Below are 20059 nucleotides of genomic sequence, written 5' to 3' on the forward strand. Positions count from 1 at the left end.
GTCACCTTTTCTATTAAATAGCCTTTGGGGAATTGTATCTTCATTATCACCATAACAAGAGAAATACATCTCCCTATTTATGTTTAAAATTCTAAAATTTTGTAAATAGTATCCAAATGTCTGAATTGATTTAAACAAGTGCTTTCTCAATCAAAAGAGGGATAAAATTTCAGTTTATTGTTTGTCAGTTCTACACTTTTGTCAATTTTACATTTTTTGTCAGTTTGTTATTTTTATAGCTTGTTTCCTTAGGAACAAAAGAGATTCCTGGCAAAGTGCGAACAATGGGAAAGGTACCTTTCGTAGCTTCTCATTCTATTGTCAGACTTAATTTCAGTAAAGTATCCAAGGGGAGTGAATGCAGTCACTGGGATGTTCTTTATTGTAAGTTATTGACTGTGATTTTGTGCATTCAACCATAAATAAAATTGCTATATTTTCAGCATAATTCAAACACTTGATTTATGATTGCCTCAGTCTATCTTGGTCTAATGTCAAAGGTGTGCCAGTGGGGTAGATAATGGAAATTCTAGGCACGGGATAGATCGTCATCATAAAATGTTTTTTTTTTTCAATTAGATTAAAACTCTGTAGTCAAGATGGCTGCCTTAATTTTATTCTGGTGGAAGCAAATGACGTTGTCTCTGAATGATTCTATTTCAGGAGTGGTTAGTCCTAATATTCCTGTATGTATCCTAGGTACTAGCAATTTCAAATGGGTACTAGTGATCTCTTTCGTATGTTTTGATACACAAATACTGTCAACCAGATAGCTGATTATTCAGACAAGCCTTTGTCTTAGTAAATGGTAGAAAATCAGTCTCAGTCTCAGGCCATTCTGATCACACCATTCATTCTTCATTAGGAGTAAACATTTCTCTCATGGCTAATCACAGGGAACAAGAAAAATCAACAACATTTTCATATGTTTTTAATATGTGTGTTCTGAAGACACATTCAAATCCAATTTAAATAATCTGAACTGGATTTCAGTTAAGGTCATTGCAAAGCTTAACAAAGGCCACTGTTCTTTTACATTACAGCACTCTCTTGCAGTGTTACAACTGTGAAATGAGAATGTACAATCGGAATACTCACTGGCCTAATAAGTGGAGATGCACTTTTTTTATAAAACAATGTGTATCAGTGTCTTATCACAGAAATTGAGATTTATCTTTACAAAAGTTCTGCTTATTTTTGTTTGCTGCTCCAAAAATATTAGGCTACCTACAGGGACACCAATGTTTCAACAGGTGCTCGTTGCTTTTCATAGGGGTTGTTGATTTCCTCTGCTGCAACATCTACAGTATATGTGTTTTGTTTTTCAAAACTAACCGGTAGTGCCTTTAACATTTTTTAAGTGATTGCAAAGCAAAGAATTGTCCAAAAAGCCTGAATCCATTTTTATTTCTAAATTAGAGTGTTCAGATGTGTGCCGCATGTCTTTCAGAGTGTCTGATCTGGAAAGAAGAGAGAAAAGTGCATCAGAGCTCATTGAAAAGTTGCTCAAGAGTCTTGAGGTCACTGTCTAATTGTAAAGGGTATGACAGGATGATGAGGGGGCGACAGACTATCAGAAAGGGATCAAACAAACATCTAACCCCATATACCATTAGTGGCATACTTAATCTCTTAATGAGATGGAAGGTATCTATTTGTCTTGCAGGTTCTCCACCCACTTGCCCCCTCCTGTGATTAGTTTGAGACAGCTGTCTAATTATCTCTGCTATCTCTATTTGAACCAAGAGCATTTAAAATCAATCCAGTTCTTGGCCTGTGCCAGCTTCTCATTCCCAATCCCTCCCTTCATCAGGCATCAGTTAGACCTCCATCCGATTTGGCAAAAATGAAAACAACAAATGAGTACAAATAAAATGGCAAAAAATGGCAATAATTTGTAAAATATTTTACCTGCTGGGTTAACATATTGAAAAACAGTAAGGCGGATTTTACTTACTAGATGCAAACAGGTCCCCAGGTGAAAGCATACCTAACATTTTCTTCTTTTTTTGCTAGAACAACCAAATCTCTGATATTTGCATGGATATTTAAATCTGTGAATAAGCTGACCTACGGTCCTGAGGATATGCATGCCTTCAGTGATGTTTTAGCTTTAGTCGGCACTGAAGAGTTTTGATGTGTTATCTCCTTTACCAGTAAACACAGGAATAGTTTTGAACAGTCTTTTGTTTGATTCTTTTTATAGAAATTCACTTGATGAGCCCTGTATTCTCTGTTGACGTGTTCATACAAAAAAACATTTTAGCAGGGACTTCTGAAAGGTTTCTATTTAGCCAGTTTAATACAGAGTAAGCCCCTTTTCAGCTTTCGTCATAATGAAGAAAACATCTCGGCCAATGGAAGAAAGTCCTTCACATGTCTTCCACAAATTGTGGGGTTAAACGTATCCATTGTGCAAGCAAATTACTTGATTTCTCTTTACAGTCTTATAGGTTTTCTAATGGTTGTTTTTGTGTCGTCTACTGTGTCTAATCTAGTATTTCCATGGTCCATCAGTAACGTCTTCTGTATCTGCTGCCCATTGCTATTTTATCATCTTGAGTCCCATAATGATGCCCTTGTTCTTTCCCTTTTTGTTCTTCCTAGCATACGTCTTTTGCACATCTTCTTTGGATCATGTGTAGTTTTCCGATATCAGTTTGATAATAAATGCACCAAAATGGCTTAAGACTTCCTTTTTAGAATCTTAAAGACAATTTCTCTTTTGAAACCATACTTTATTTTCAAAAAGTATTCTAGCCCAGATTTGTTTGTGCTTTATATTTTTCTCTATTTGGTTGATCACATTTATTTAAATTTTCCCAAAAGGTGCAGATTTCCTAAAATGTTGTATTTTCCTTTAAGTTCAGCTTAAAAGGCCTACATTATTGCCTGTTTCCTGTAGTTTTAGGAACTTGTAATTACAGTTCTTCTGGTTTTGCAGGTATAATTATGTTGCTTTTTGTTCCTGGTTTGTAACTTGACTGCATTGTACTCATGGACCCTATGTCTTTGTAATACTGTAAAGCACTCTGAAGTGCTTTGGGATTAAGCATGTTGTACAACACAAAGCATTTGTTTCCATGCTGTGTCTCATTAAAAAATATAAATTAAACTTGTACCTTATTTTCATTTTCTTATTCATTTATATTTAAATGTTATTTAGCAAGCATTAGGTACTCTGGTCTGTAAATGTTTAATTTGGTACTGTAAGTTCTTGGAACAACAGAATATACCACTGTACATAACACTAAAACATAATACTGCACTGCATTTAAACACCTGAACTACCTAACATGGGCTTTCCAAGGTAAACACTAAACCAGTGTTTCAATCATCAATAGAAGTGTGAGTTGTCATGCATTTGGAGAAAATTAAGCTGTAGTTATCATTGTTTTCAAATTGTTTTTCCATATTTTTCTAAAGCAACACTAAGAAGACCAGTTTAAAAAAAAAAAAACAGTCGGAGACAGCTTATGTAGAAGGTGCTCAAGTGGAAATATTTTGAAAAAAGTGGTTCATAAAGTAAATTAAGCCACCTCAGAAATTTTGTTTCAAAGATCATAAAAATAGAATTGCTTTAACTATCTAGATCTTCACTTGAACAGATAACACCTATGCCTAATGGCTTTAATTCATCTGTTAAAATGAATCCATTTACCATGTAGAAGAAAAACAAATGAGAGAAATACACTTTGTTTAAGCAAACTCTTGCATTATTGATACACCACGCTTGGTGAGCAGAGTGAGAAAGTTGAATTGGCTTTTTTTTTTGTCAGAGCTTCAGTAAGTTTCTAAGTTTTTAAAGCAGCTATTAAAATTAAACAGGGCCTGGTGAATGCTGATTGTTGACAGCATTTTCTTGTCTTTCAGCCACCAATTTGTTTCCTGTCTCCTTCGATAGTGATTGAGAGTCCTCTCTAGTATATTCACCATTTCTCTTGGGAGAGAAAAAATAACAAGTGGAGAAAAAATACATATATCTTTGTTTCTTGCTTGTGTAGCCTGAGACAAGTTTAATTAACTGTTCTGTGTGCCTTGCCTGTTAAGGTACTAATGTTAAAGGCTTTTTCAATAAAGATGTGACAAAGCAAATCTTTAGTATTGTGATGACATAAAATGTTTGGATGGCTTTATAATGTGTCTCATTATGGACAAGGTATTTCTATTTGTATCTATAAGATACTAATTAATGCTGTTTTCATTAGAAATTTGTTTTAACACACTGCTTGTTTCCCTCTTTTTTTTTTTTTGATACAGCTGCCTCATCGACGAGTGACCTTCTCTACAGCCAATCAAGCTCAGGATCTCCAGGATCCCTCCCAGCACAATTATTATGACAGCGGGTTGGAGGAATCAGAGACTCCAAGCAGCAAGTCCTCCTCAGGGCCTCGGATTGGACCACTGGCTCTCCCAGAGGACCACTATGAGAGAACCACCCCTGATGGCAGTATTGGCGAAATGGAGCACCCTGAAAACGGTAAGGTCAACATTTTCAACTCAAGTGTGCCACCTTATATCATAGTTAGAGTCGGACACGTACGTTGCTTAGTGCAGTATGTAGTGTAGCAGCAATAGTCATCTAGTATTGAGTATTAATTTATTTGAGCAAGATTAAAGATGTGCTTATTAAAAATATTTTCACTGAGAACAAACAAGAAGAAGAGGAACCTTTTATAGAGGCGCTTCTTATTCAAATTCATCTCTTCGGCACTCAGGTTCTGAAGAATTATAAGTGATAAACCTCTGATAGCAAGATAAAAAGAGTAGTAATGACATTAAAACAATGAGCCAAAGCAGATTTTGCTCGGTTACTTTGACAATCATTTAATTAGACTAACTAATCATCCTTAAGTGTAAAAAAAAAATGGAGTGGCTAAAGCTTTGTAGAGTTCCTATTCCTATTTAAATACACTTATTCTGCTCTCACATTTTGATGAACAATGAGTGGTATACCCCTGAAAGCTAGACAAAAATGTAACACTGGTATAAAGAAAAAAAAAGATAAAAGGATATTTTTCTTTTGTGATTTTGCTTAAAGATCCTCTAATTAGACTCATAATTCATCCTTAATTAAATATCTTGTGATCTGCCTCACAAGCAGAACTAGGTATGAGGGGTTATTTTACAGAAGAAGCTGTCTTTCAAGCTTGGTTGAAACTCATTGTGTTCACAGTGATCCATGTGGGTGCTGTGCGATTGTTTATTGCTTTCAGTATTGCTCAACAGTGCTAAAAAGCAACCAATCACATTTTTAAGTCTTAATGATATTGCCACAGAAGTACACAAATTAAAACTTGGAATTAATGAAGCATGTAGACAAATTAATCCCTGTGTATTGACGTCTGTGCAAACAGCAATGCATTGCTTTAGTTAGGTAGCTGAACACAAGGAATGTTTTGGAAGCAGTTCAAGGTGTGGAAAGTTCCAAAATACTGCCAGTAGGATTGCTTGGTCATAGTTATTTTTGCTATGTTTTGAAAGATCTTACTTGTTCCTAGAATATGTAATTTTTTAGGATTATTTTTAAAAAAGTGAAAATGGCAAACAATATCCTCAAAGAAATGTATAGGGATATTAACCTTTTGTTTTAAACTGTGATAATCTTTCAGAAATAAAAATACATTATACTTTTTGTCCTGATTTTCTTCCATTCTTTTGGTTTAGCATTTGTGTACTGATGTTGAGAAAAATAAATATGTAATGTGTAAAAAGGAGAAAGAACTATAGAGCAGCAAGGATCTAATCAGATCTGAAAATCCAACTAAATACTAAGATTGTCCCTTCCAATCAGGATGAGAAGCGAAGAAAAACCCTGAAACTGCTCCATATCAGTTGTTTTGTATAGATCTCACGTATGGCATCTGTAAAGACAATTACTGTACTCGCACTGTGTAGCCTGAGGCCAATTCCTCCATCTGGAGGAAAAAAATACTTGTGTTCTTCCTTTGATTCCTACGGATCATACACGGTCCCTTGTGTGTAGGAAGGAGGTCGCAGTTAGAGGGAGTTCTTCCAAACAGCGGCTGAACTCATTTGCCTGCAGGTATTTCCTAAGGAAGTGGTGGTGTGGGTGTGAGGTATACAGAGCCCACATGCTAAATTGATGTTGATGGAGTTGGGCCTTTTTCTGCGGAAGAATAAAACATTGTTTTTGTAAATTAGCTTTCCTTTCTTTCAGTAATCCTAGGAGTTTATTGCACATTCAGACATTTACTAATCTTTTTCTTATCTGGTCTCACTATGGAATTTCTGTGTAGACAGCTCACTTGCTCACCAGGGTTGAGACATTTTCATGTGGGTAATTTGTTGCAATGTTAGTAATATTTACTGACAGCAGCATTACCACCTTCTAGCCTGATCTTCTAGGATCTCTAGGTTAAACAAGGATGGGCCTGGCAGTACTGGGTTGTGAAATCTCCGGGGAGAAGTTGCTGTTGTAAGTGGTGTGAGTGAGCCAGTAGGTGGCACTGTTTCCACTGGACCAAAATTTGCAAAACCAATACGCGAGTATGGTGAACATGGTGACTGCTGAAGGAGGTACTATGCTTTCCATTAAAGTGAAGTCCTGACTACATGGTTATTAAAGGACTCATGGTACAGTTTTTAAGAGCAGAGGTGCTCAATACTATTTTGGGGTTGAATTCCACTCTGGTTTTATACCATTTGATCAATCTAAACTTCCCCCTCTATTAAGTTTCTCACGTCTCTACCTGACCTGTCATGTGGTGATTACTGTAGTAGTTGTTGTTGATTGTATTTACATATCAGTTTTTATCCTAAATGATTCTGAAGAGCTTCACGTATAGGAGGAGGCACACCACTGAATTGCACCAACCACCTGGGTCGCGCAGTTATATGCCAGCTGCCCCAGTACACAGCAGCCTTAACACCTTAAAACCTGATCCCATTAGATCTCAGAAGTTGATCAACACCCCTACTCTTACTCTGGTTTCTCTTACTAAGCATCCCTGCACGCTCATAAATCTGAGAGCATATTGTTTCCAGCAAGGAACCTCTGAAAGATGCTTCTTTTGAAGGATGGGTGGTTACTGCAGTCTTACGTAACTACTAGTCTTAAATCACAGACCATTACAGTGCGATTGAAAAGCACAGGAGCTTTATATTATGCCAGTGTTGGAATAGAGAGCCTCATAATGAGAGTGGTGCATACAGCAGTTATAAATCAGCTGGGTGTCAGAAAACACAGTCTCACAGTGCTGGCTAAGGATGCTAATCATTAAAACAGGGAAAAAACAGAGACCAAGGCACCTAATTGAATTCAGTCATGAAGTCAATCAGGAGGTAGTTATGAGATTATTCCAGTTACATTAAGATTAAGAGCTCATTACAGACAGAACAATTCAGAATTGTGGAACAAAACTTGAGCCTTTTTCTGTTTTTTCTTTTTTTTTCTCCCTTCCCTTTAAATTGAATAAAGCTTCCCAGATAATGGAGTATAATTCCATTAGTCCTGCATATGATCCTCCTTGTGGCAGATCTCAGTTCTTCCTCCAGACACCCTTTTCCCTTCCCTAATTGCCCAATTTCCTGCACATAATAGAAATGGATCAGTTTAGTTTTCCAATGCAGGCCCTGTTATTTAGGCAGCTACTTAAATCAAGAAAGGTCACATGTTACTGTCGAGCAATTGGTAACTTCAGTATATGAATGATGAGTGTTCTGTTTTTCATCCAAATAGGCCGATGCAACCCGCAAGACATAATGCATCTTGATATAATGTAATTATAGCACATTGTGTGCAGAAGCATGTGAAAAGCATTACAAAAAATAAAAGGCAGGGAGCAACTCATCCTAGAATGTACATGCTTTTCCATTTAAAGTAGTGTGACACTGAAATATGTTTATTTGCATCTCACCATTCATTCATTCAGCATTTGGCACTTAAAGTTGGGTGTATCTGGGCTCACTTAGTTAAGTGCCGATTAAGGGGAGAAGAGCAAAAAAGCTTTAAACTCCGAATGACGCTCACTTTAAATTGTGGTGAAGAAACATTTTTAAGAAAATGGGGTTTGTGAACAGTAAATGGGATGTGATATAGTTATTAGCATTCCCAATCCTCTTGGTGTCATCCTGTTTTGGGGTCCGCTTTGCAAAATACTAGGAATTCAGTTCTCACCTTTCGTCATTGACTGCGAAGGATAACGTTTTCAGATGGCTTGGCACATTTTGAAAGTCTAGCTGTTTGGCCAGAGAGAGGTGTAGATGAAAATATATAGCAATAAAATCTAAATTTAATTATAATCAAAAGAAATATAAAGTCATTCTTGTATTTATCTTTTTTAGCATTGTCCCTGAATGAGGTGCAAGCCTGACCCCGTACAGTATGTACTGTATGTTAATCATTACGGTTTGTTGTGGCAAATGAAATACATGTCCTTGTGTGTGGAAGCTTGTTGTGTTTAAGTATTTTCATGAGTTTAGCATTGCATGTTAATCTGCAGTTCCTTTCAGTCAGTCTGCTGATTTTATCAAGGTGTCTTAGGATATACGCAATTTACTCCATTTTACTGTAATATCTTGAATGCTTAATTCTATGACACCTGCCTATGTTCATTTATGCTCCTTGGCAAAAACAACCAAGACATTTATATGGGAGATAGAACAATATGTATTAAACGCTTGGTAGTTGAAAAAAAGATAATGATAAGTTACTCCAATGCTGAAAAAAGAAAGCTGTAGCTCTGCTTGTTATTACTTTCCAAATATTTTAAATATTGAGATGTGGTATCTTCCTGCAGATTGCATTGGTTAATTGCTCTGAGTTGTAAGAAAATGGCATCATAAATAACCTTGCGTTCTGTGTAGAGTACATTTATAGATAATTATGAGGCACTGAAACAATCTCTGTTGTCAAGATTAAGCCTTCTAAATTTATTGTGCTGAACATTCACATAGGACTCCACACCTACGAAGCCTGCTTAATAACAATGGTTGTTTTCTTGGCAGTTTTAGTGTAAACTAAAAATCTAAAATTGAATTATACATCACAGATCCCTTTTTTGTGGAAGAGTACTTTGAAAAAGAAGCTTTTTAGCCAACAATCAGGATTTTCAAATCTGTTTTTGTAAATAATCTCTTTATATAACATAGTACATATTTATGGTTTGTGCAAATCACTAACTGGGGGCTTTGCAGTGTTTTGCATATGTAGTTATTGTGAAGCATATTTGAACCTTCTTGCTTGTTGTAGATTGTCTTCTGATCATAAGTGAAAAACTAAACTAGTACCACCTCCTACAAGTTTTCCCTGAAGTAAGATCTGTATTTCTGCAGAGCTGGAATGGGTTCTCATAATGATTTTGGCAAATGGAAAAACAAAACAAATGAACACAGAACATCTGTGCTGTTGTCGCAGTGCATTTCTCATTTTGTTAAGAAAAACGGCTGATTAAATATCAAGTATGGTGCCATTTTACGGGACTATAGCTTCACAAAATGTGTAATTGGCAGGTTTGTATAGCCTGTTTTCCAAATTAAAAACATTATGGAAAACAGACCACTCAGTATTCAAATGATGAAATAGGAAGTTTCAGTTGGGATTTTCCATCTCTAACAATACACCCTTTGCTGGTTAAAATCAAAACTTGAGTTTAGTGAACTTGTTTCATTAAATAACAGCTGGTCATTTTAAATCTGTACTAAAAAAACATCAGCAGAGGACAGATCACTACTGATGTTTCCTAGTTATTTCCAGCACAATGTACCTTCTAAAAACATATTTCAAACTGAATGGGAGGAAATGAAGTGAATCCCTTCTAGACACAATGCCTGTGAATGGACTATTTTTCTAGCATTGTGTAATGCTAATTTGCTTCACACGTCCACTTCCTGTTGAGCTGTTGTCTTCTGGGATCTGATTTTTCACAGAACCTCACAGAAAAAATTGTGTATTTCAGTACTGAAGAAATGTAAATGAAATAAATGTCTCGAATTAAATGCACATACAGTATTTACCCATTATTTTTTTTTGTGTTGGCTGGTTTTAAAATCTGCATTGAGGGGTCTCAGCCTTTCCAGACTTTGTCTGCTCCTTTTTCTTTGTGCAAAAGAAAACGTCAAAATCTAACAGCACATAGTTAGATGCTGATCAAAAAAGATAAGTTCTCACCTGGACTGGGAATAGAATACTCTTCTGAGTAGACGCAATGGTTAATAGAACACTGCCTCTTGTGTGAATACCAATTACTACAGGCTTACATCACAATCCATTTTTTTACATCTTCAGAAAAAAAAAACCACAAAAAGAAAGCAGTAGAAGCTTGGTTCTGCTTCGGCAGTGCTAAGACAGACATGTTCTTTGCTTGCGCTGCAGGAGAAGGCAATGCGAATGCTTTGTGCCTCCATATTCCTTATGCTCCTCGCCTACCCCAACTCTTTTATGAACCTCTCGGGGGGTGGCTCTAGATTCTCGTTAAAATGAATACCAATGATGGTTTCTGGCGCTGGGTCAGTGCCTGGTTCCTTGCAGCTGTCAGGGTAGCAGAGAGCAGGCACAGAATCCCTTTGGAAATGCCCCTCGAAGAGTATAGAGTTTTGTCTCTGCAAAGGGAACTGTTTTTCTGCTTCTCAACAGGTAACCGGCAGAAAAGGAAAAAAAATCGATCACATATCAGTATGCATCACAACTTATTGCAGCAGCCTACAATGCGGTGATCATTAAGTCTGCTGGCCATTAAGAAGATCATTGGAAATGCAGCCGCATGCCAAATAAGCTGTTAATCCATATTGTAAAAAGTGCTGCAGGAGTCTTTTGAAATACAACTATACATCTGCTAAGACTTAAAAAAACTAATTATTTGCTTTTTTGGATTTTTTTTATACCAGAGATAGTCCCTCCTTTTGCATCAATCTAGTTAACTATGTTCAACCACATTTTACCCTCCATTGCATTAATATTAGATTATATTAATATTATTAAATATTAATAAGTGCATTAATATTTCTATTTATTCTGTGCATAATAAATTATGATAATTTAAAATAGTATATACAGGTAGTGAACATAACAATTAAAACACCATTGTAAAGTCATTTAATGGGGCGTTGGGCCACCATGTGGAGACCATACAGTCTGTGTGCACTGTGGCATAGTGTCTGCCATCAACTGGAATTCTGCAGATGGGGTGTTGCACCATTCTTTCATGAGAAAGTCAATCAACTCACTCCTAGTTGATGGAGGTGGAAAAGGCTATCTCTGGTGTCATTCCAGAATATCCCATAAATGCTCAGCTGGTTTCAGATCTGGTGGCTGTTTGATGTGTCCATCAAACCACTGGGCAACTACAGATGCTCTTTGTATGTGCGCATTACCAGCTTAGAAGACACCCATCCCAGCAGGAAAGAAATGCTGCAACATAGTGTGAAGATGATCATTTGGAACTATTAAGAAGTGATTAGCATTGCCCTTGCCTTCTAATTTTACATCTCATTTACCCAGATATTTCAATTTTTCGCCCACTATCTGGAGCTCTCAAGGAAAAAGGATAAATTGTTTTGTACATGTTATTGTCCTTACTTATAATACTTCAGTTATGAGGGATTGGGAGTTAGAATACTGGGTAACAAAGTTCTTTATAGTTGAGTAGAAATAAAACACAAATCCTGGCCTTCATTGTAACATTTTTGCAGTACTTGCAGTAAAAAAAAAGTATTTTTTTAACAATACTTTTGCTTGTCAGTAGGTGCAGTGCACACAAAACATGTTATTTTATTTTTAAAGAGCATGTTTACTGCCTAACATCCATTATCATCTTTATATTGCACTAAGTGTTTCACTGGCAGCATATCGTAAACATCTTATATTTATGAAGGGAGGACATTCTTGAAAATAACTATCTTCAGTGTGCATGCACCTCCTTAATTAGCTGATAAAAATGCACAGACATCAGGGAAAAGTATGTGGGTTTAAGTGCTGCCTTTTCCTTCCAAATAGTGAATTCTGCTTGGCAGGCTTTAAGATACTTGTGCTAAAACAGCTAAGCTTGGTGACGTGGTGTAACCCAATCCTTTGAGCTGACTGATGGTTGATCAAGTGTCTGCTGGAAAGGATGACCTTCTGGTTCATTTTGCTGATGCAGGAACGAGCCATGGCACAGTGCTGCCTTGAAAAACATCCCTACCTTTGAACATTGCGTCTTCTCGTAGCAAGGCTCAGTTCTTTTGTGTTTGCAGCAATTTCGTTTTACTTCAGAAAATGTTTCTGCTGGTTATTTTGATTAAATGTTAGCATCTTTGTTACCTTAACCTGGAGAACCTGTTTTGCTGTTTTGCTAGACCAAACTGCCCCTTAACTTTCTCAAAAACATAAATAAAAGTAATAGCTTCATCCAGCTATAAAGCAAGAGCACATAGGTTCATCTTCTGGCTTATTTCAGTACATTGAAATCAATGTCTAGCAAAATAAATTTTAAACATTACAGATCTAATTAAATAAACCTGAAAGCCATGCCTTCCTGACATTTACTTACACTAAGGTGGTCAAAATAGTAATAATAATCATAATTTTTTTTAGTATTTGTATTCATTCCATGGTATCCCAAAGCAATTCACATACAGGTGGGGACCCACCTCATCCACCAGCAAGTATAGCACCCACATAAAGGTTTTATATATGCATGGTTCATTTTGCTTTGGAAGCACTCATGAAGAGTATTTACTGACTATTCTAAGGAGGATGTTGACTCCCACTGTCTCTCCCAGGTCTGGAAGGGAATTTATTTAGCCTTCCACTGTTGTTTATTTCCCCTTATCGGCAATACCTTGCTGCACTCCTGTCTTGGTGAGTAAAGACCCCTGGTCTGTTCCAGCCTCCCTCGAAGTTACAGCAGTAAATTGTCCTGCTGCAGGCAAAACTGCTGTGTGATGTACAATGGGAGTGATTGTGCTGAGTACTGCATTTCTCATGGCTTAGTGGCAGCAGGAATGCAGTCTTTACAGGGGTTTGTCTGCTGGTCACACCCAACTAAGTTTCATAAGATGGATACCAGTGTATGGTATTTATCTTCTAGCTAATTTTAGCCACATAAATGTGAATCTGAGCTGCTTCTGGGAGCTGTGAAACAAAGAGAAGCATCTACAACACTTAAATTCGGTTCCACTGGAAATTCAGCAGTAAAGCGTCATTTAAATTTCAGCTTGAGTACTTGATCCTGTTGGAATGTAGCCTGCCCCTAGCACAAAGCAGACCATACAGCAGAAGCTCAAAAGCTGAAATAAAATTGGCCACACATTGAGTAACAACAAAGTGTGTCCAACAAGTATTCACGGTCCTCCGCATGCTCCTTATTCCTGTTTGCTGTAATAGGGTTGGCTAACTTGTTCCTTTTGAGCTGAAGAAGTGACCCATTGTGAATAATCATTAAGGAAGCATAACCTTTACTCTGTAGTACCACTTTTAAGAACACTAGATCAGTTTACATGAGTCGTTTTTCTCACGTGAGTCAGCAATGTGTGTCCATGGGTGGGGTGAAAATGTGTGACACAACTCAAAAAGCAGCTTTAGTACTTTCATGGGAATTGACATTTCACATGAAATATAGGAAAATGCTGATGAAACGAATGATTGTCTATAACTCTAAATACCGGTTTCATGTCAAAAAGCTAGCCATATTTGCTAATCAGTGTGTTCAGTTTGTCAGCATTAAATCCATTGGAATCAAAAAGTAATCATGGACCAAAGATTACAGCAGATAATTTTATGTTGGCAATATATTTTCTTATTAGACCAATATACCATACTAACTAGCCTGTGTCTGTCTACATTAAGACTATGTTTTGACTTTTACTATTGTCAATTCATTTTCTCACTGCTTAGTCATGTGAGGGTCGTGGTCGTAACGGGCTGTGCAGGGCAGACCAGACTTCCCTTTCCCCATCTATAGTTGCCAGCTCCTCCTGGGGGATTCCTATGTACTTCCAGGCCAGCTGAGAGATATAATCCCTCCAGCATGTCCCAGGCCTGCCTAAGAGCCACATTAATTGGCCATTTGCTCAAAGTTCCTCTCAGATCCTTCCTGGCTTTCTGCCCAGTTCCAAACAATCATGAAGATGGAGCCCAGCAGCCCCACGGAGAAACCTCATTTCTGCTGCTTGCACCCGCAATCTCATTCTTTTGGGCACCACGCAAAGCCTGTGTCCATACTCTAGGTGAGGATGGAGACATGGACCAAGCAGAAAACCGAGAGCTTTGTCTGGAATCTCAGCTCCTGCTTCACCTGCCTCTACCGGTCTACCCTCACTCTTGAACAATTAGTACTATTGCTAAGTACAATTTATTTTTCTTCCAAAGATGCTAAATTATTATTAGAAGTTGCTTAGTTGTTAACAATGTATTGGGGAAAAAAACAGGCACAGTCAGCAAAACAGAACTGTTAACATTTATTATCTCTCATGAAACAGTTATCTGTACATGTAAGCACTATCAGAATATTATCTCCCCTCTTTATTTGCTTGATGTCCAGGGAAAAGTATGTTTCTGAGTAAAATGATCTTTATATTTAAATACCAAAAGGTACAAAGTCAAAGTTTATTTCAACAATAAAAATGCATTCTCATGTACTGGACAATAAATGTGATATTAACAAACACAACTTTCCAGTGACTACAGCAACAAATCTTTTGTTGTGCCCTTTGTAATTTGATCATTTTAACAGCTTGCAAGGAGTGAAGCTTATTGAATCATAGTCATTACATGATCATCCTAATGCAATGCAGTGATATGTACAATGTGGCCTAATCTTTGACATAGCTCCTTCGATCTAGAGAGCATTGATTGATAAAAGTGTTAAAGCTGAAACAGATTTGCATTTCTCTCAGCTCAGGGTAGAACTATTCCAGAACAAAAATAATCTGCAGCTGCATGCCAAAAATGATCATAGATGGTATAAGGGCAAAAGCTCAAATTTAGAAATCAAGGCTATTTTGACAACCCAGTGCAAAGGAAATGTGAAAATTAAAGAAGGCAGGAGATGTACTGTACTATCATTAGTGAACCTGCTTTAAGGAAAATGGTTAAAAGCACAGGAAAGTAGTAAACTGGATGCTTTGTCTATTAGTTCCTTCTCCACTGCCAGCTTCTAACCATCAAGGGATTGATTTTTGTCCTCCTGAGTCCTCAGGGTGGGTGGGAGGAAGCTGGAGCAACACCCTTCAATTAATGCTGAGAAGAGTACCTGGAAAAACATCAAAAATGAAAAAAACAACTAGACTGTCAGTGGGAGGTTTCAGCTGAATCACAGGCTAGTGGCCAAGTGCAAATGATTTTCAACCAGCCCATCCTGTTGACTTAGTGTACCAATATTCTGCATCAAAGTAATTTATCTAACCGCACATGTCTCTAGGATTTTCTTTTGCTTCCATCTCTTTTAGATGGAATATGTTTTCTTTGAAAAAGGTAAAACATGAAAACATCTTAATGCATTCCGTTAATTTATTTCTCTGTGTGTGTAAAGCTTATCTCTCTAGTTAAGAAATGATTTATTCTGTTTCATCCACAGATTATGCAGCACTTTTTTTTCCAATACTCACTTTCTATTTTTGGCATAACTGCCTGCAATCATTTCACTCAATTGATTTTTAATTTTTTCTTCGGATTCTTGAAGCCATGAGACACACATGATGTACCCATTGTTTAGGGGGTAAATACTCTTTTAGGTATATATATATCTTTATATCTCTTCTTGTATGTTACAGGATCTATTTTACCCTATTTTTTAATGGACTTATATTTATTATTATTAATATTAAAAAGCATGATACTTTGATCCTTTTAACATGCCTCCATATTGCAGGAATTAAGTGCTGAAGTTGCTTCATCATTAGGGTCATTTTAGCTTTGTTGGGAAATGGGAGTTGTAGTAGCTATCAAAGGGAATAACATAATCTGTTGTTGCATAGTTTTAGCCAGTCCCTCTTGGATTTCTCATGGTGTTTATGTCCCAGGGAGGATGAAGGAGTTGCATGCAAAGGCAGGAAAAGTCTCCTGGGCCTGAGGGCTGCAGGTTCCCCCTTCAGGCTCGTCCACTGTTGTGTTTTTCATGGAGTCTACTGAGGCTGTTTTTTGCATAGGTCTCACTCCAGCCTGCTGCTTCACAGGAGGACAGTGGAGCTCAGAGCTCCATAGTAACGGGGCTCAGGACTGATTCTGATGTGCAATGTTTCCCATCTGACAGACCAATTAAAAAGGGATTTGAAAACACAGCAATACACAAATGAGCTTGGAAGTCCAGCTAGAAGTGCAGTGAGGTTAGCTCAGAATACTTAAATGGGGTGAGAAATTGTTAATGAAAGATTTAGTTAAAACCTCTCAAGGCTGATACTTCCTTCACATAATTCACAGGACAGCACATCTCAAGGGCAAGATCCTTATCTAAAGCAAGATAAGATCACAAAACACCAAACCTAAAAAGACAGAAGATGCACATAAAATTACTTGTTAACTTAGGTTAAGGATGCACAGAATGTGTCTTAATCCAGTCAAGAAAAGAGTATTCAAAGTCCTGTGTGATGTTTCACAGATGTTGCATAAAATTACTTTTAAATTCTGATTTTTTGCAGAAGATGGAAATTTTTGCTTGATTTCAATGTCTTACAAGACTGATAAACTTCAGCAGAATCAGCCAAATATTTGGATAACTTGAAGTTTCTGTGGTAAGAGTATTTAAATTCTCAGCCAGCAAAAAAAAAAACAGGCAGCTACTGTGGTTGCACTGGAGAGCAATTATTTCAGATAGCAGGCACCCTCCATGCTGAGGAAACAGCTAAAGTAACTGTAAATATGGTAGGAAAATCTGAAAAATGTCATGTATTAAAAACTCTTAAAACTAAAAAAGTGAGTTCTATTCTTCTGACAGCTAAAAAAATGTTTCCATGGATATCAAAAGACTGTAGGCATGGCAGCATAATAAGAAACATTCAATTTTCTTTGGTTTTACACAGCAATCTCTGCAATTTGTACATCATCATGTTTTGCTATTGTTGAGGTTTTTTTGCAGATTATAAAGGGCTGCTTTTGTATTGTGCCAAAATACAAATATGTTAAAAAATTAAACTGTGACTCAGCTTACATTTTAGGATAAGTTTATCCATTCAGACATTTTTTTTTTCTCTCAGTCTCTGAGTTTCTCTCAGATTAAATGCTGTTGTAGACCAAAACACTGAGCCCTTGCTGAGAGACAGGGAAAAGCTAATATGTGGTCACGTTTGAGAAAATGTATTTGTCATTGTTTTTCAAGAGGTATTTCATACCTTAATTTTTAAATTGCTTTACAATTTGTTTGAGGGAAGTGATGCGTGGCCTCATTGGAGCTTCTGCTGGTTAAAATCATGCATGAACATCTACTTACTACTACTACTTACCCATCTTTTCCAACTGTTAATTCTCAGAAATGAGATTATCTTCTTCCTAGTCCACGTAAAGAGAAATATCATGTCTTTTTGATGAGTCTGCTTTTCTTATATTTTTGAGTACTGTAAAATGAAAGTTTAATGACTTCATAAGACATATTTAGTGGCTCTGTGGAAACTGCAGTGGCCTTCATGGCATTGATGTCCTATGCACTTGACAGGTGAGGATCAGAAAAGAGAGAGAACAATTGGAGGCCGAAACCTGAGGTTATTAACCTAGGGGTCGCGACGTAGTACCAGGGGGGTCGCGCAATAGACATCACGGCCAGAATCAACCAAAGGTTAACACACACACTAGGGCGGTAAACAGTACATGTAAAATGGGACACATACAGTAAGCTGAGTCAGGTTGGTTATACATCAAAGGACAAAAACAGAGGTAAACAATTAACTATTCTATACACCTGCACGGTTAAGACTATTTACATTAGCAGGGTGACTTAGTGGTCACTCTGTGAGCCCACAGACCCTCCTCCAGCTACAATTCCCAGTCTGCTTTGCAGTGTCCCCGGCGAGGGCACTACATTAATTTCTATTGGGTGAGCCATGATTGTATTTATATTTGTAGCACTTTTTTCTTTTGCGCATGGTAGTCATGATTAGCCTAGCAATGGAGCATTTTTTAATAGATGGCACTGGAAGAGTGAGAGCTAAAGATAATGTGGAGAAACGCACAGCAGAAAACTTCAAACAGAACAAAATGAAGAAAACGAGAAATACAACATTTTTTGAAGAAAGCTACAGGAGCTAAGAGGCGAACAATCTACCCTCCAAAAAGCCACCACTGTGAACCAGAAGGCACTTCGGGCTCCATTCATCATAGCTAACTAGATTGCCAAAACTGGGAAGCCACACACGTTAGGTGAGACTAACTTTTCTTACTGTGCGCAAAGGAAACGGTTTCAATCAAGTGTGTGGGGAAAAGCGCTCCAGAGCAGCTTGCATTGATAACAGTGTCAAACGATGTCGTGTCTAACCACATTGGGCGTATGGCTAGAGACGTGGAAGAGCAGGTGATCGCTAAGATAAAATCTAGTGTGTATTTTTCTTAACAACTTGACAAGACCACTGATATGTCCGGAGATGCACAAATGCTTGTTTACGCCAGATTTGTCGAAGAGGGAGAAATCAACGAGGATTTTTTGTTCTGTCATCCTCTTCCTGAGCATGCCACTGGCGATCAACTTTTCGTTTTGCTGGACACATACTTACGTGAGCATGAAATCGACTGGAACAGGTGTGTGGGAATCTGCTCAGACGGTGCATGAGCTATGACTGGCGAACACAGTGGCAAAACACAGTACAGACCGTTTCTCCGTTCGCTTTGTGGACGCATTGCATGATTCATAGACAAGCCCTCGTGGCTAAGAAAATGCCCCCCAAACCTAAATAAGTAATGGATGAAGCTGTTCATACTATAAATTCAATCAAGACCAGTGCAACAGGTGCATGACTTTTAAAGATTATTTCAAAAACTAAGGATAAGATGACTAGAGAGGCAGCCTTTTGATACTACGCACCCAAACTGTGGAATAGTATTCCTAAAAATATTAAGGCTGGCTGTGTGAATATTTTTAAATGGTAGCTCAAAACTTATTTTTTTACTCTGGCTTTTACTAGATTTTTCTTGCATAATGTCAGTGCTGTTTGTACTGTTTGTGCATGGTTCTTTAAATTTGTTATTGTTGCATACTTTAAGTTGCTAAAAGTTTTTTTTACTTATTTTTTGTAACAAGCACTTTGAGTTGCAAAACATTGTATGAAAGGTGCTATATAAATAAAAAAAACATAGATACATTTTTAAATCTCTTTGTGTGTGGGGGGGTGTGAAATACTTTAAACCCCAAAAAAGGGTTGCAGTTTCGAAAAAGTTAAGAACCCCTGGCCTAAATGATAAACTAAGTCAAAAGGGAGATAAACAGGAAAGATGTTCATTATCATTAAGCCTAGCTATCTGTAAAGTGCATTTGGGTAAAAGAGCATTGAGGTATATCCTACTTCGAGTTCTTCTAGTTTCAAGCTAGAGCTCTCTTTAATTAAATACTTTTAAGGGGATCAGATGTCAGGGGACCCCTGGATTTTACAAAAGCAAGAACTAATTCAACTTGACCTGAAAATAATCCACTGTTTGCGAAGTTTTAGTGTAGCAGTCCTTTATTAAAAGTGAGACTCTTGTAGGTATTTGCAGTCATTGTTTGTCTAAGATTTATTTAAATTAACACAGCAAATCCAAATGAAAGAGCACCCTACCTCTTTCATACTGTGGCTAATGCAAACACATTGAGACTAATAAAAAGCAAAGAGACTGAACATCAAATACCATGTTGGTGATTGACTCAAATAACAAATATTTGATTTGGCCTATACTGTTAGTTAAAATGCATGTATATTATGCAGTTTTAAAGTAAATTGTATCACTGTCTTGAATCAAAATGGTAAAATAACTTGAATGTTGATGTTTTTCATTTTGTGAAAATACGATGTATTAATTACCATGAACATACCATGTATTAATTTATAAGTTTTGTTTGTTTGAATTAGAACTGCTAGGATTCCTGGAGTTGTGCAGAACAGTACCAGCTGACTGATTGTAGCTAGGCTTGTTATGCATTGATTGTGTTGTCATAATGCT

At 37.2% G+C, this 20059-nt stretch overlaps 1 protein-coding gene across 3 annotated transcripts in view; it reads left to right on the forward strand.

Moving 5' to 3' along the window:
- The window catches only part of LOC102682712 (protocadherin-1), a 172515-nt gene that overhangs the window by 100427 nt on the left and 52029 nt on the right, over positions 1 to 20059 (forward strand). For all 3 annotated transcript variants that reach the window (XM_015349855.2, XM_006631900.3, XM_015349856.2), the window contains one exon: positions 4261 to 4480. In XM_015349855.2, the coding sequence (XP_015205341.1) occupies positions 4261 to 4480 (220 nt within the window). The remainder of the gene's footprint in view (positions 1 to 4260; positions 4481 to 20059) is intronic.

This window comes from Lepisosteus oculatus, chromosome 11, assembly GCF_040954835.1.
Source record: "Lepisosteus oculatus isolate fLepOcu1 chromosome 11, fLepOcu1.hap2, whole genome shotgun sequence".
NCBI lineage: Eukaryota > Metazoa > Chordata > Actinopteri > Semionotiformes > Lepisosteidae > Lepisosteus > Lepisosteus oculatus.